The 15,857-nt window shown below is 40.4% G+C and overlaps 1 protein-coding gene across 2 annotated transcripts in view; it reads right to left on the reverse strand.

The window, feature by feature from the left end:
- Positions 1 to 15,857, reverse strand: part of cd276 (CD276 molecule) — an 83,596-nt gene that overhangs the window by 26,509 nt on the left and 41,230 nt on the right. For both annotated transcript variants that reach the window (XM_088004152.1, XM_088004151.1), the window contains exon 5: positions 871 to 1,008. In XM_088004152.1, coding sequence (XP_087860278.1) covers positions 871 to 1,008 — 138 coding nt within the window. The remainder of the gene's footprint in view (positions 1 to 870; positions 1,009 to 15,857) is intronic.

A 15,857-nucleotide genomic window follows, 5' to 3' on the forward strand; every position in this document is an offset into this window, starting at 1 on the left:
GAAAGGTCATTTCTGGCTGGGTTGCTGTCTGCAGCTCACATAGTGGGACACTTTCACTCAATTAAATTAAATTGATTTTTATTTTTAATGAAACATTTTCAACATTAATCTAATAATCAACTCTAATAATTTAAGTTGAAACTTGACTTATTGCAATTGTTCCAACTTAAGTACGACTTTAATCCAAGGTTCACACAGCAGGTGAAGTATTAATGGATGGCGTCATCTATGGATAGATGTTACAATTACTCAGCAAGACAACCACCAGTGTCGTCACAAGATCACGACGAGACGAAGGAAGCTAATGAAGACAAAGCACAACTAAAGGCAACGGTGTTTTGTGGAAAACTGACTGCAGCTTCTGATGAGAAGTCTGTTTGGATCCGTAGTTTTAGACCAGGAGTTTTTTGAATGCCGTGTGATGCGCTTCACCGACACAGACTTCTTTCCTACGTCCTCATTGTTTACGTCTAAGTTTACCGCAACTAGCCGCTTATACAAGATTGAGACACGTCTCAGGTCAACGTCATAAAAGTCGGATAAAATGCAACATTTTATCCCACTGTAGACGTTTTGAAAGCTATCAGATACATTTCCAACTTAGTACCACAATTCTGAATTTTTTTTTGGGGGGGAAAGGGTGGGAATGGTTTAGCCTGCTATGAAAAACATTTGATTTGTGTTGCATTCGCCTGCTGTGTGAACGGTAAGCCTAAGTCTGCGACTTGAGTCCCCTTTTCTGGCTCGTGATAAGCAATGCAGCCCCCCAGATAATGACTTCAATACCAAATCTCAACTGTATCATCAACAGTAGACAGAAAAAAAAATACAGAGGGCTTAAATCCGCACCTGCTTTTTTTTCCCTCCTACCTTCTCTCCTGGCCTCCTCACAGCTTTCCTTGATCTTCCTTCGGCAGACAGCAGCCAGAGCGATGAGCAGGCCCAGCAGACATACGGCCAGGCCCACAGTAACCCACAGAGCCACCGGAGGGAAAGCAATGTTCTGACCTGAAGCGAAGAGGGCAGAGGGGGGGAAACAGGCAGAGAAATTACAACCTTTCTATTCAGTCTTGCAGAGCTAAAATAAGAGTGCAACTATCACAACATCCATCACCATTAGTCCACTACTTGGCACTTTTTCAAAGCTGAAATTGCGAGAAATGTATAAATAATCCAACCTGCGAGAAACTTGCAGGGCACAACTTTAGGATATGAATCATGGCTTTTGGCGAACGCTTCCATATCCATGTCGCATTCGCTTTAGAGAACGCCTGACAAGCAAGAAACGACAACAACTACAAAGGCGCGGGTACCTTTGTTTAATGCGAACAGACAAAGAGTTTCTAATTAAGACTTCTGAGTCGTGCAACTGTGTCCAGATGGCAGGTAGCTCACCAGTCGCACAAGGCTGTGTTGTCCTTTCACTCAGAAAGCACTGGCAGAGCTTTCAGATGATGTTGGCACTATCATACCCCCTGCCTTCTGCTACACATTGCTCAGATGTCAGATGTAAGTTCTGATGTTGCTGCTTTAATATCCTCCCGTTTCTTAATATCCCCATGGCAGTTGTGGAAAGCACAACCTGGGCATTTTGTGGAAAAGCAAAAGGTGCTTGTAATTGCATTCTCTTCCCCCACCCCTCCAAATAGGTTGACTAAAATGTTGTCTAGCTCTTTTATGCTAGACAACATTATTTCAAGGAGGCACCTCAAATTACGCCTCACCCCCCCCAAAAAAAGCAAAACATCTTCACACACGTGTGTTTTCAACCATACAACATTAAGATAACACTCAGCAATACGGAGTTATGCTAACATCCCTTCTGCAGACAATTAGCTGTCCAAGTTAGTTGGAGCGCCCTGGCAAACTGCGAACTGGTGAGGGGAAATAAAACCCGGTCAGCAAGACTAAAAAGATTTCAGACACAGCCAAATTTCCCAGGGGTATTCAAACCGAACAGAGGGAGAAGAAAGGCAGAAAACAGCAGAGCCACTAAATAGCTGTGGGTCGGGATGCGATGCATACAGTCTCTCTGAGTTACTCTGCTCAAGGCAGAAGGGGAAAAAAATAAAATCTAAAAAATGAATGACATTGGAGAGACATAATGATGAGGCATTTGCCAGGCCTTGGAATCAGCTCTGATTTGGGGCAGGCTGCATTGCAACATGCACAAAAAATAATAATAATGATAATAATAATAAAAAATCTCCTCAGTGCAATTCGTTATGACGTAAATGCACAGGATACGAAATACAAGGAGAGATGCAAATACCTTTTGGGGGATGGCAATATCATTTGTTCAGCCCTTTGGTCTTCTTTTCAGAAACTATTAGATGGACTGCCCTGACATTTCTGATTCCCTGCAATGAATCCTAATGACTTTGGGGAGTCGGTGAATTGCCCCTGACTTTTCTCGGAACCTATTGAGTGGAAGGCTATGAAATTCACCGTATTAATTCCTTTTAACTTTCCCTCAAATGCCAACATTGGATCAAATTTTCAACTTGTGCCACTGTGGTGGGTTTCATAAATACTTGCAAAACTGCAACTGTTAGCCTTATAATGGGAGAACATAGTCATTATTGTTACTCCATAAGAACAGGATAGTCACTGTGAAAATGTATTTCATTGTTTATCATTTGCATCCAGTTTATTGTTGCTTGTTTGCTGGTGATAAAGGGGTATATAAAAGAAAACTAGTAGTTATTAATATTCCATTAAAAGTTATGTTTTTCTTGTTTGATACCACAAAAATGTGACAAAGAGGCACTCTGATTATTTGATGAAAGCTTTTTAAGATAACAGAGAAGAGAGGAGGAGAAAAGATTAATTTGAAGTGCCTGATCTTTCTTCAGTTTTTAAAAAAATGGGACACAGTGTTCCCAATGTATCCAGTGGCAGATGTACTTCAGTGTAAAAAGAGAAAACGATAGAAATTAACTCTAAAAGAAAAAGTAAGCACAGAGGTCGCGTTCACACTTAATCCACGTGAATTAAAAAAGTAAAACAAAACTTTTAGCAATTTGGGCACCTAAAGGAGGCAAAATTGTCTAAGCCTATGTCAGACTAAAATACTTTTTAGTCTGATAAAGATTAAAAAAATATTTATGGGCTTTTTAAAAACAATTATGGACTTACTTTAGACCTGTTTGTGGTCGATTTACAGAGGAAAATACTCTGTAAATACAGGTGGAAAAAGCATTATATGCACAGCTTCATATATATATATATATATATATATATATATATATATATATATATATATATATATATATATATATGTGTGTGTGTGTGTGTGTGTCTTTCTGGCCTGTGTTAGCTGAGAGAGTTCTTTTTAGGTGCGTACATGATCCAATGAAGTGTTTCGTGGTGCTAGTCTTGCAAAGCAGGATAAACAACCAAATGTCAGAGAGAAAAGAGAAAATCTGGAAAGTCAATCCTGTCATTTTGATGAAACTGTGCAAGACTCCTGAGGCGAGCCATGACTGATGAGGCTGTGGCTCTCTGTCCAGTGAGTGCTTCACTATGCCATACTTAAAGAATGACCATCTGAAAGCCCCACGAGCAGCGAAGCCACAAAACATGTATGAAGGAGCAATAGTCGTACCCATGCCGTTCGTGTCACTCCAAGTCGAAAATGTAACGGATGTGTCTGCGACTTTGTGATGAGTAAAGAAGGTGCAGAGCTTTTTGTTTTCACAGTCTCTCTCACTCTCTGTTCTTCTCTCTCACACCTTCCCACCAGCCTCTCCCTCCCTCAAGGCAGACTGATAAAGACAAATGCCATAGTCCACTATCATTGCAATGCCTAGGCCCGAAGGGCTGCAGGGTCATATTTTTCTTTCTCTCTTGTTTGATGATGTGATTTTGTTTTCTTCAGAAATAGATTTGTCTCTAATGGCTCTGTTTACCTATCCTTCCCCCCCACCTCTTTTTCCTATTCCCTCTATGCCAGGAGAAGAATGGAGTCCTTTGGGCTCTAACGTGACATTATCCAGAGACTTCAGACTTAAGGAGCCGCTCCAAACAGAAATAACTTCACCTTTTTCATTCACTGGTACGTACAGCATCGTTCAGAGGCACCTAATGAAAAGACTCAAACGACACGGTGATGAATGGGCATAATGTGGCAATTGACACATTTCTAGACTTGTCTGTAGTGTTTTATGTTAATTGAGGCATTATGTATTCTGTCATAGAACTTGTTTTCAGTGACAAGACTTAGTTGCGTAGTTAGTTTTAGTCCAGATGGGCAACATGCCAACAGGCAAATCGTTCCAAAGGGTGATGGACAACAAAACGTATAACCAAAACTCACAATATCCACCAACTGTGGACTCACATATTGGTGGGTTTTTCATTATTCATGAAAAACTGTGACTACTTGTGGATATTTTCATAAATATTCAAGAGAAAATGCTACTTGACACGCCATTGGCTGGTGTATCAAGCCAATCTAAGAGCACCATCCATTTACTTTGGCGCTGACTACCTGAACCTAAAAACGGAGGCAATGAAGACTATAGATGTTAACTTATTTGGCAGCGCTAAGACTGTTTCCACTGTAAATATAAATCCATATTAAGGTATATTTGCTGTTTGTTCTGCTTTAGGTAGTAATAAGCATTTTTTTGAGGAGGCTTCAGGTGTCCATGAATTTTAGCTCTTCAGAGACAGATGTGGTTCTGAACCTCTGCAGATATCAGGGATCTACTGCATATCCAGTAGAAATAAGACAGTCCCAAAAAAGTGTCCCCTGTTTTTATGCTTGCTAAGCAGACAGGACTGATCAATTAAAATACAGTCAATATTAGCTACGGTCCGAGACAAGAGGCAGAAAGATCAGGCAGAGCATATTTCTCTGCTCTGATTTGTTGTTAAACCATCTAACAAGTACAACAAATGCAACAGATTTTTGTCTGATTGAGGGAAAATTACTCTGTCAGCGAGAGAAGAAGCTCCACGATGCCACAGCACCGCCTGGAAAAGAAACTGCAAATTAAAGAGAAAGAAAAACACTGAGCAGTATCTGCTTAGTGTAGCTGTTGGACTGATAATAAGGAAACGGTGAGCTTGTGCAGCAGCGCGCTCCTGAAGGTTTTGGCTAACATCACACATCAACGGTATGTGGCTGTGTGCAAGTTCTCACTGTGTGTGTAAAAAATACACAAATTTGACAAAATGTTAAACCAGTAGGGGCTGCACTGATATTAATTACATTACACACCAAGCAGGCATAACATTATGACTGACAGGTGAAGCGAGTAACACTGATTAACCCTTCATCGTTGAATTTGTTAGTGCGTGCGATATATTAAACACCGAGTGAGCGCTGAGTCCTCTAAGTCGATGTGTTGATGCCTGAACGTACCGCTCCGCATCCATGTCAGTGATCCATTTGGACCTCACAGTCCAGTACTCCCAGTTAGTCGTGCTATTGTTACCTGTGTTGAACCACAGCTTTCCATTCAGAGATTTAGTTTTCCCTAAAGCTTTTCATGGGACGGTGACGTGTTTAGACCTGTTGGAACAAGCAATACATCAATTAACTGCATGAGAAAATAAAATTAACTCAACAATTTCCATTTGCATGATTTATGATTTTTCTCTTTTCTCTATTTTTCTACCAAACTGGATGATAAAAAGTCTTCAAATTTTTTTTTTGTTGTTGATGTTGTTGTTTTGTTTTTTGCTTTGGTCTCAACTAGCCCTATTATTTTTTATTTTTCTGAAGGATAAATTTGTTTACAGACACTTTGTAGTTCATTTTAATTGTTGTCTCTGTTGTTTTGTTAATTTATTTTGGATATTTAAAATGTCTTCCAGATCCAGTGTTAAATGTTTATTAGAATTTATAGTTTATTGATCTCTGAGAATGTGTTTTTACAATATTACCATTAATGCCATTCCCATTATATTACTTGAAAATTCCTCTCAAAACAACAATACTTGTCATTTCTCACAATAACTTTTGGGACAACTTATTGTGTCGGGCCTAGATGTGCTACATTGACTTACAGGACCAAAATGTTATTATGCAGCTGGTCATAATTCTATGTCTAATCAAAGAATATATAATGTTGTTCACCCCATCACAATGTTCTGCTTAGATTCTTACATCAGTGTGACTAAAAGGAAGAGATACAAGCTGGAGAATCTAGAGATGAAGTTCAGCTTTCCTTGGGAAACAAAAACAGACCATGGGGCGTTTAATGCTCATCGAAGCAATCCAGATTCCTTGGATTTCAAAGGCTGTGAATTTTTACAGTGCACTTTAGTTTTACAAGAACTGTGTCTGTGAAACAGAGAGGAGGCAGCAGTTTCCAAAAATACGTAATGGTGTGGCTGTGTTATTTTTATTTATTTTTTGCTCCACCCGACATAAAATATGATGCGTCGTGTCCATCCCCTGACGCTTTTTTATCGAGCACTGTCAATTTTATTTTAAAAACAACAAAAAGATTTAATGGGTTATTATTACAAGTCAATATTTGGATCCTCCTTTATGTGCTGCGTTAACCACCTGGAGCATGTCCTTGACGATTATGTCTTATACAAGGCAGGGGTAGTTTTTGCGTTCTATAGGAGCCCACAAAAGACTGAGATGGTTAAAAAAAAAGATATTTACCGGGGGGCCAAGCATGAGAATGATAAAATGCCACTTCCATATGGAGCCTCAAAGCCCGATATGAAGCTTCCTTAGTCTCTGGAAGACACTACAGGGGACAGAGAAGGGACCAGCTTAGGTATTGTTTGGGGCTTCAGTGAATGTAAGAGCCAAGGTTTGCAGGCATTTTTACAAGCCTGAGTGTTTTTTCTCCAGCACCTTTGGTGGAATAAAGTGTTTCTAAGACTCCCTTGCCTGTCATCTTGGTTCGGCGATGTGAAGACGGGAAGAGATCAAAGCTGTTTTCTCTCTGTCACCCCAGTTTTACCTGCCTACAAGAAACCTCGCCTCTTAAGCTGGGACCAAAGGAGAATAATGTCCCTTGACAGAAGGATGGCTTCAGGCTAAGAAAGGCCTCAGGGCTCATTGCAGACAAGCTGAAAAGATGAGGAAGGAGGAAAGAGGAGTCAATTAGGTTTTTCTTTCCCTGCCAGGACGAACAACCTGATCTTACCCTTTCTCTGAGTTAAAGTTGAGGAAAAGAAAAGGCAGATCCAAAATGGAGACAAGCTGATCACAGAAAAGCAAGCTATACCAGGGGCTAGCCCAGAAGATGAACAAGGCCATTACCCTATTAAAGGGCTCATGCTTCCTGGAAGACCAGTGCTGTAAATTGTCATAATGGCCATTTCAGTGTAACATGAAATATGGTCACAAACATTCAGAAGGTGTAGAAAAATATCCTTAGCATCAACAGACATTGAACAGCTTCAGTTTTAGTCGTGAACTTGTATTATGAACCTCAGAAGTGTCCATCAAAGCCCTGGAATCCTCCTCGCTCAGGCGCAGCGTGGAAACCACAGCTGAACACCAGCTGTTCACGTAATGTCTGGAACACCTCTCCTTGCTCGGAGAGGACAAGGAAGTGACTTGTACAGGGGAAAACTTGGCAAACTAAGATTGATGACGACAGGTTTCCGTCCTGTCAGCATCTTTGCTTCAAGCCTTCACTCTTTTTTTTTTGCATTTCAGTAAATAGCTTTTCAGAGAAATGCTACCTCGGTGTCTTATTGGCATGCGGAGAGGTAATGTGCTCATCTCTAGGACAACCCACCGCCCATTTACTTACACAATTTGTTTGACATTATTGCCCTTCCCTTGAAGCTTTGGGCTTGAGGCAAACAAGAGTGTGTGATGTGCCGACTTGCACATTAAAACAGAGTAATGGCTTTGCATTTATAGGAATAAAGTTCCTAACAGCCCTCTTTTTTCTCAGCAGGAGAACTATAAAAGCCATCTGCTGGTGGTGGGGCAAGTGATGGAGGGTACACGAGGGAGTAAGAAGGATGAGTTAGTGATTCCATGAAGGTTGAAGGGACGGGATAAGGGGGCGAATGACCGAGTGACCCCAGCAGATGAAAACAAAAGTGGAACTGAGTTTCTGCGTGGCACTTAGTACAGGGGCTGACTGCCTGGATGCTGGAATGTGTCTCAATCAAGAAAGTAATTTTTGGTATGACTCTAAACTTGGAGGCTGTTTCTGAGGCTCATTTAGCTGATCTTTCTCTGCAAGAAGTCTGGCTCACACTCCAAAAGCAGGGCGCGTTTAAAGTGCAGGGTTATAGATTCAGAATGATGAGTTGATGTGGGAAGGTTGCCGCAGCAATAAAAAGAGACGGGCTTTAATCTGGCTGATCAACAGGTGAATATTTTCTGCTATTCAAGGGTGCTGCGGCACTGAAAGATGCCTAAATGGAGACCTGGAGATCGAACGAACTTGAGGTCCGATTGGCAAGTTCGCCCAGACGTGAATCACAGGACTGCAGCGTGTGCATACAAAACAAGACAATGTGGCGGCGGGAAATTAAGAGGTGGCGAAGTGTCGCCTGACAGCTTTTCAGGTTGTGTGGAGTTTGCCCGTTTAAGGTCGAGTGTATCCGTCCCACATTTCAAAAACATACAAATGAAGGTGACTGGTGTCTTTAAACAGACTGAAGAAGTTCTGCTGGACAGTAACTAAAGGTACGCCAGGGTGTCTAAAAATAACAGTTGTATTGCTTTGAATCAATACAAATAATCAATAGAAACTGCTACAAATTTGATGGAGGTAAAGAAAAATTATGTCACGATTTTTTCGCCTTTCTTCTACATGTTTGCTATTTGCCCTACATTGCTTGCTTAAAACTTTTAATTAACCGCACACTGACCCCGTGTGCACTTTTACGAGCATTTTGGTGTGTGCGTGCGTGTATGGTTCCGGAAATTGACAGTCCGATGGGACAAATCCACCTAACCCTGTACGACCTTTAAATTTTCCATACTGCTTGTGAGTATCGCGCTAAGACCACCGGAGGCTTGAAAAAATAAAAAATAAAATACTTGCTGCTTTTCCACAAAGGCCAGATTTGGAATGGGCAGTTTAGTTGTTCTGTCGAGAGATTTCTCGACCTATGCTGGAGATCTCTTATTACTTAAGTAAATACAAACACTATAATAATGACTGATACATCTAATTGAAATTGTGCCAGCAGCTGAGAGATGGGTACAAATAATGTGAAGGTAAGACAGACATGTCAGATTCATGGCTGAGGTCAATTTTCTCAACAGCTGAAGTGAAGCACACACCAAATAAGAACTAGATAATTATCTGAACATAACGCTCCAAGACAACTGCGGGGCTGTTGTGTTAGCAGGGCAGAGAGAGCATTACAGGGGAAGGGTTGTGAAAATGTGTAATAGCTCTGCTGTGGAGTATGTAAACATTAGCCTGAGGTGGAAGTGGGCAGAAGAACCAAAATAAACCTCACACTGGTTCAGATGCAGGCCCTGATCTGGATATGACAACGCCATTTGTTTTGATACAGAATGGATTTTAAATGTCACATAAAAGTGCAACCATGAGCATCAACTCCCTGGGTGTTGTTACCCAATAAGCACAAGGCTCGGTTTCCCTCTAAAACAAACACGTATTTGCATGCTAAAAAAAAAAAGAAAGAAAGAGCAAAAAAGAGGGCCAAGTGAAGAAATGGAGTCAGACAGCTCAATTGAGAGAAACAAGCCATGAGGAAACCTGTCAGGAAGTGAAAAGAATATTTGAAAATGTGCCACAAGCAGCAGAAAGCAGGCAGGCCCGTCCAAATGATAGGACAAGTCAGCTGTCGAAGGACATGGCAAAAAAAAAGATAAATAAAAATATTGATTTGTGGTACATGAAAAAGACTTTCAAGCATTTAACCCCCCAAAAAAAAAATCCACATTTTTAAGTGCACCAAGGGTGAGAAAAAGCAGCAAATGACACGCATGCATGCACGCACACACTCTGTGTCAGCTGCATAGTGTGATAAGCTCTTTTGGCAAGCTAACTCTCCTCTAGATTTGTTGTAAACTGCAACGGCAGATCATAAGCGATTATAACTTTAGGTAATTATACAATTAGTCTTGCAGCAGAGTTTGTTTCGCCTTTTAACACGCTCAAGCAAATGAAACGAGAAAAATACGACGTGACACACGCCGTTACCATCAGTTTGGAAAATACACTTCTGTATAAATTTTGTACTGAGCTGTCTGTGGATGACTTTATACTCTCACAAACACCCTGCCCACCTCATCAAACACCAGCCAAGCTAACTGTCTCCCAGCCTCCCTCTCGTCACATTCTGCCCCGCTGGGGCCTCAATTAAAAACTCTTCTGATGTCAAGTAACTGACAGAGAGTCCATCACTTTTGCACATCCTTCTCCGCCGAGAGTGGCATTAAGATGTTGGAGGCAGAGTGGACTATTGATCTTTTTTTTTTCTTCTTCTTCTTCTTTTGGGGTTGCTCAATTTCTTTTACCGAGCCAGCTTTGCGAGGCAGGTCGAACATTGGTGTAATAATCTCTTTACAATGTAGTGTTGTATAAAATTTTCATTAGCTTGAAAATAAGAGACGCCCGTAAAGGGTGCTGCGGACAACGTGGAGGAGACAATTAGTGACAGCTTTCTGAGCCAAAACAGCCTATCTGGCTGGTTGACGCTGCCAATTAGAGGATCCGACACTGAAGTGTCAAAGACAAAAAGGTATGAAGGGATTGAAGCAATACCCGAGACCCATTTAGTTCCTCTTCCAGAAGGCATCGTACATCCACTTTAGAGGAGATGGTTAATTGTGATAAAGCATGATCCTACAGTGGCTTTGTGCTGATGGTTCATTGTTGTGCTCATCTAAATTTGCACGTTTCAAAATGTGTGAAAACTCTTTGGCTGTATAGATTTTAAAAAATATTGTTTTTCAGTAGGATCACGTCAGCGCACTGAGACGCCGCTCTTAAAAAAAAAGAAAAAAAAAGAGAGAGAAATCATTGTTTTTGGTCCCAACAAGTACTTAATTAGACTCAATAAGGGTACTACCATTATTTTTGGAAAAGTTGCTAGAGAAATGTGTTTCCTGCCAAAGCCCACTAAAAGTGGGTCAGACTATTGTGTTGGTCGTTGAAAAATCAATCGGGGAGCTGCAGTTTTTTTTTTTAGGTTTTATTGGCTCTAGTGGCCTTTATTTGATAGTTAATTGACAGGAAAGTTGGTAATGAGAGATGGGGAAAGATATGCAGCAAAGGTCACCAGGCCAGGAATTGAACCTGCGACGGCTGCCTCGAAGACTAAGGCCTCCAGGTGCTTAAGCCCTGCACCACCACAGCACACCCAGGGGGAGCTGCAGTTCTGACCAACACCAGGAAATCAGATCATATCGGGCTGCACAATATCAGAAAGTCCTCTGATGGTGATAGTATTGGTAAATATTGCAATGATGAAATCAGCTGCATTATGTCTGTTTTCTCCCTTCCTCTATTTCCTTGACGTGGAAACCTGAGATGTGCAGAAATCTGACTCTAAGCTTGGATGGACACAATTTTTATTTGTTGCAGCTTTTCTACAAAAGTCATCTTATCAGCTTTTTTTGATGCATTTCACTCCCCACCCCACCCCAAACTAAATTTTACTTTATGTTTTTCAATACACTCTTTTTTTCTTAAATTAAAATTTATTTTCCGCTGTTCCTCTTATTTTTTTATTGATTAAGAACCTTGAATTACAACATGTATAAACAGTGCTATAAACACCAGCCTGCCTTGCCCATATACAGAACACTCTCAACCCATAAAGAAAATACTTCCAGTAATAAAATATTATAAATTGACTTTTTTTGTAATTATTCAGAGTTAAGCAACTAAAATGTCACTCAGATTGTGAATGAGCCACAATTCCATTGAGTGTATTAAAATGGTCTTTTCTACTCTGCAGACGCCGTTATGTGTGCTCCTTATTGCTGAAACAACCCCTACGTTGCATCAGAGTCGTGTAAAAAGGGTGTGAAATATCATCCAGAATCTGAACTTTAAAATAATACTTACTGAATCATCCATGCAAGGTTAGGTTGGAATTTCAACCAAGGGTTTTCTTAATTAAGCTACGAAGCTGTAATTACCCAGCAACAGAATAACTGTCGGACCATTTTTCTGTCCCAGATCTCCCTAAATTTATGGAAAACGTTTGAAACCAGTTTCTAACTTTGAAATTCGAGGACTGATGGTCGTTTCTGATCAAACAGGGACGTAGTTGAAAGGAGGAGTCCTTACATGGTAAAATCTCAGAATACAAAATAGCAGGGATGTCAGCTAAGCCCTGTATCACAAACAAAGCGTAAGGTTAAAGAACCACACGATCCTCTTCAAAGAGCCCAAGTTCTTAGTATGCTTCCCTCACTGCGGTATTACTGGGAGAATACATAATGACAGATTTTTTAAAAAGACATGTCTCTGCCTAAGGCTCTCATTATAAAACAGCATTTCTCATTTTCCTCAGCTGAAGTCTTTGGTGGATATAGGAGAGACAGATGAATATCCTCAAAGCACTCAAGTTAGGCCACGCTCAGACTCTGTTGCAGGTCAAATCAGACTTGTTAGCTGTTCATCTTATGAGCACAACCAAACTTGCGCGCTGTTTATTGTGTTGCTCAGGGTCAGATACATTGAGATTAGTAATTTTTAGTCCAGAGTCAAAATCTGTCTGAAATGAAGCATGATTAAGGTTTCAACGTAATGACAGGCAACGCTTTACAGCCAATCAGACCCAGGCCACATGTAATCCAGCCTCTATTTAACACAATGCGTACAGATAGCTTTTTTTTTTTTTGCTTTGATGTTTCACTGCAAATTATGGCTGCATTGTGAGTTGTAAATGAGAACACCACCTAAAGTTGACAAAAACTGCTGCGTCATCTTCCACAGCCGTCAACCAGTTGAACCAGTTAGGCTCACCACCAGCAGCACAGTTCATAATGACCATCATTCCAGCCAAAACCAGCAGGGTGAAGCTCAAATCTAGCAATGCTAAGCCCATTCATGAGGGATCATTAAGATTAAGTTACACTTTGGACCAAAGATGTTCAGACCCCATGCAGGTTTTGATTACTCAAATTACTTTCATTTTCACTTTGCTTGAATTAGTTATTTCACAAATCTTAACCAGATTCAACTTTTGGAAAAGTAGAATCAGATTATAAAAACATTGTTTTTATTTAATTCATACCAATATCATGCTGAAAATTATTATTACCGTCCTCAATATGCAATAAAAATTCAGCAAAATAACGTGCTTAATATATTGCTTACATATGTCAAATATATTCAGAACTCTAATGTAACAAACATACATACATATTTATGCATAAACAAATGTGATGTGGCAAAATACATTTGCAGAGAAATGTCCATATGCTCCTCTTTTGAAGAGATACTGCCTCCCGAAGCGCAGATAAACGTTTGTCCAGGTATCCGACGACTACATGGTGTGAGCGTGGATTTATCTATAATAGAATCCAGCTCTAATAGTCTCACAGTTAACCCTATGCGTGTCCTCCAGCAGGGGTACGACGAAACAATACAGAAACGAGTTGTACTTTACCGAAACACACCTCAATGATTCCTATAGGGGAGACGTGTTGCTGCATTGCAGTATAAATTATTGAGTAAAACCAAAATAAAGACATCATTTCCTGACACGCTGTTGGAAAGCGTACGCTACAGCAGTGACAGTGGGGACTCGAGAGTAGTTGAAATCCCCAGACATTACCGTGGTTCTGCCAGGGCGTCGTGTCAACAGCTGACTTATGTTACATGCATGTAACACAGCGAGCCCATCTGAGTCACTTGCCTGGACAGAAACTTGCTGCTAGCGCTTAAATATCTGCAGTGCAGACAGACCTCTCACGGTAGCATGTCTGTTGTTAACCCACTTGTTAAGCACACCTACTTTCCTACCGCTGCCTTGTCTGCAGGGTCCGTCTGCCGGTTCAGTGTGAAAAGACTGGAAATGGTTTAAACTTTCTTCCAATTGCTCTCCATTTGCAGCTGTTTTACATTCATGACATCTACAGTTATAGCTCACCTGAGCATTAGCTTCTCAAAACTTAATCACACCTGATAGTGTGATAGACTGTGTTCTACTGAAGACCAAAATTGCAACATTTCTTACATTTTCAGCTGGTGCAGTTTCCTTTGATGCTGCACTGGGTCAAACGGCCCAAACTAATTGAAAAACCTGTTCAGCTTCTCGCCTGTAGTGGCGCTGCACCAAGAGCCACTGAAGGAAACAACAGTAGTGGCATCAGATTTTAGCGGTTGGAGGATTTCTCTTTTTTCTTTGGTAAAATACCATGAGTCATTTCTCCCGCTAGCGCTAGATTAGCACATTTGTTTTGCTTGTATTTACCCAGAATGCCCTGCGCTACAGTCTGCTTCCTGCTTTTGGAGCGATCTCCGGCCCTCTTGCATCCACATATGCATTTAAACTGCACCAGAGTTCACATCAAATGAACTGAGACCTGGGATTTTAGACCCCTCTTCTTTCAAATATTATAGTTTGATTACGCATTCCCACCTCCCCAAACAAACCAGACTTTCTAGACAAACGAACTACAGTTCAATTAAAGCGGACTGAACCGGACTGGTGTGAATGCCAGTCAGCTACTCCCACATTCAATATTTTAGGTGCCATTTATAAAAAATTGTCTCTGATACAATTACCTCTGTAAATAAATACTAAATATTTAGTTCCTGTACAACTAACCTTTTTTTTTTTTTACTGTCTTTTAATGTTAGATGAAACTAAACTTTTATTTTTAGTTAGGTCAGTAAGGATTAGCAGAATGATTTCTATCTGCTACGATTCTCTTGGCCAGTAAAGCTGACTCTGATTAAAAGCACTGTTGTTGAAAATGACATTTAGTGAGTTTAATCATTAAAGAGGCGCTTCATTCCTGTCTCACACATCTGGTAAAATATTTCTAATTGACTATTACTTCCATTCTTGTAAAAAAAAAAAAAAAAAAAGCCTGTTTTCTTCTTAGTGACAGTATCACAATCTATCAAAGCGATTAAGTTACCATAGGACATTTATGGAACATTTACATTATTGCTTTTATTGGACTCATTTGACAGAAGCAAAAAGGCCCTTGAAGTCGTTGCGTTTCAGCTCCTTCATAGGAACCTAACAATGCCTGGAAGCTGTTCCGAAACTCACTGTCACATACAGCTGCTCGTGGGTTATTGCTTAAATATACTTTGTTTCCTTCAAGCACTTTTAAAATATGATGCCTTGGACAGACTGAGAATGGCTCCGTAAATCTCCCTTAGTGGAACAAAGCTAATCGCAGACTTACAACTTGTGTGTAGCTAAGTTATTTAGCTTGAGAAAACGCTCAGCCTCGGGCTGGGAAAGGAATCAAAGACAACATGTTCCCACCAATGTCCCACATGGGTTGCAACTTTCTCAAAAGAAAACAAACAGGGGAGATGACAAACATATTAGGTTATGCATAGATTAAGTCACATCTATGTATTATCTAATACCGAGAGCCGATGAGACCAGTTTGCTTTCACTGCCATTTTTTCCACATAAACCTTGAAAAGATGAAAAGAAGAAATGAGAACAAATAGAAAAGAGATATGAAAGGCAACCAAGAACATTGTAGTTTTTTTTTTTGTTTTTTTTTTTTTTAAAGTTTGACTTTTCTTTTGAGATAAGAAGGTGGATTAAGTACAAATGTAGTTGGGCTGTCCTTGATCGAGGCAAAGAACCTGAACGTTGTTCAGTACCTGCAGTAGGACGTCTCAGGTGTGGCCAGTCCACAGGTAGCCTTGAAGCTTAGTAAGCATTTTCTAAATAAAATCTAAGTAAATGTGAGTCTTCTACTGTGGCCATGACTTTAACAA

Source organism: Poecilia mexicana, unplaced genomic scaffold (assembly GCF_051168715.1).
Source record: "Poecilia mexicana isolate PSO_F unplaced genomic scaffold, ASM5116871v1 scaffold_3, whole genome shotgun sequence".
Classification (NCBI taxonomy): domain Eukaryota; kingdom Metazoa; phylum Chordata; class Actinopteri; order Cyprinodontiformes; family Poeciliidae; genus Poecilia; species Poecilia mexicana.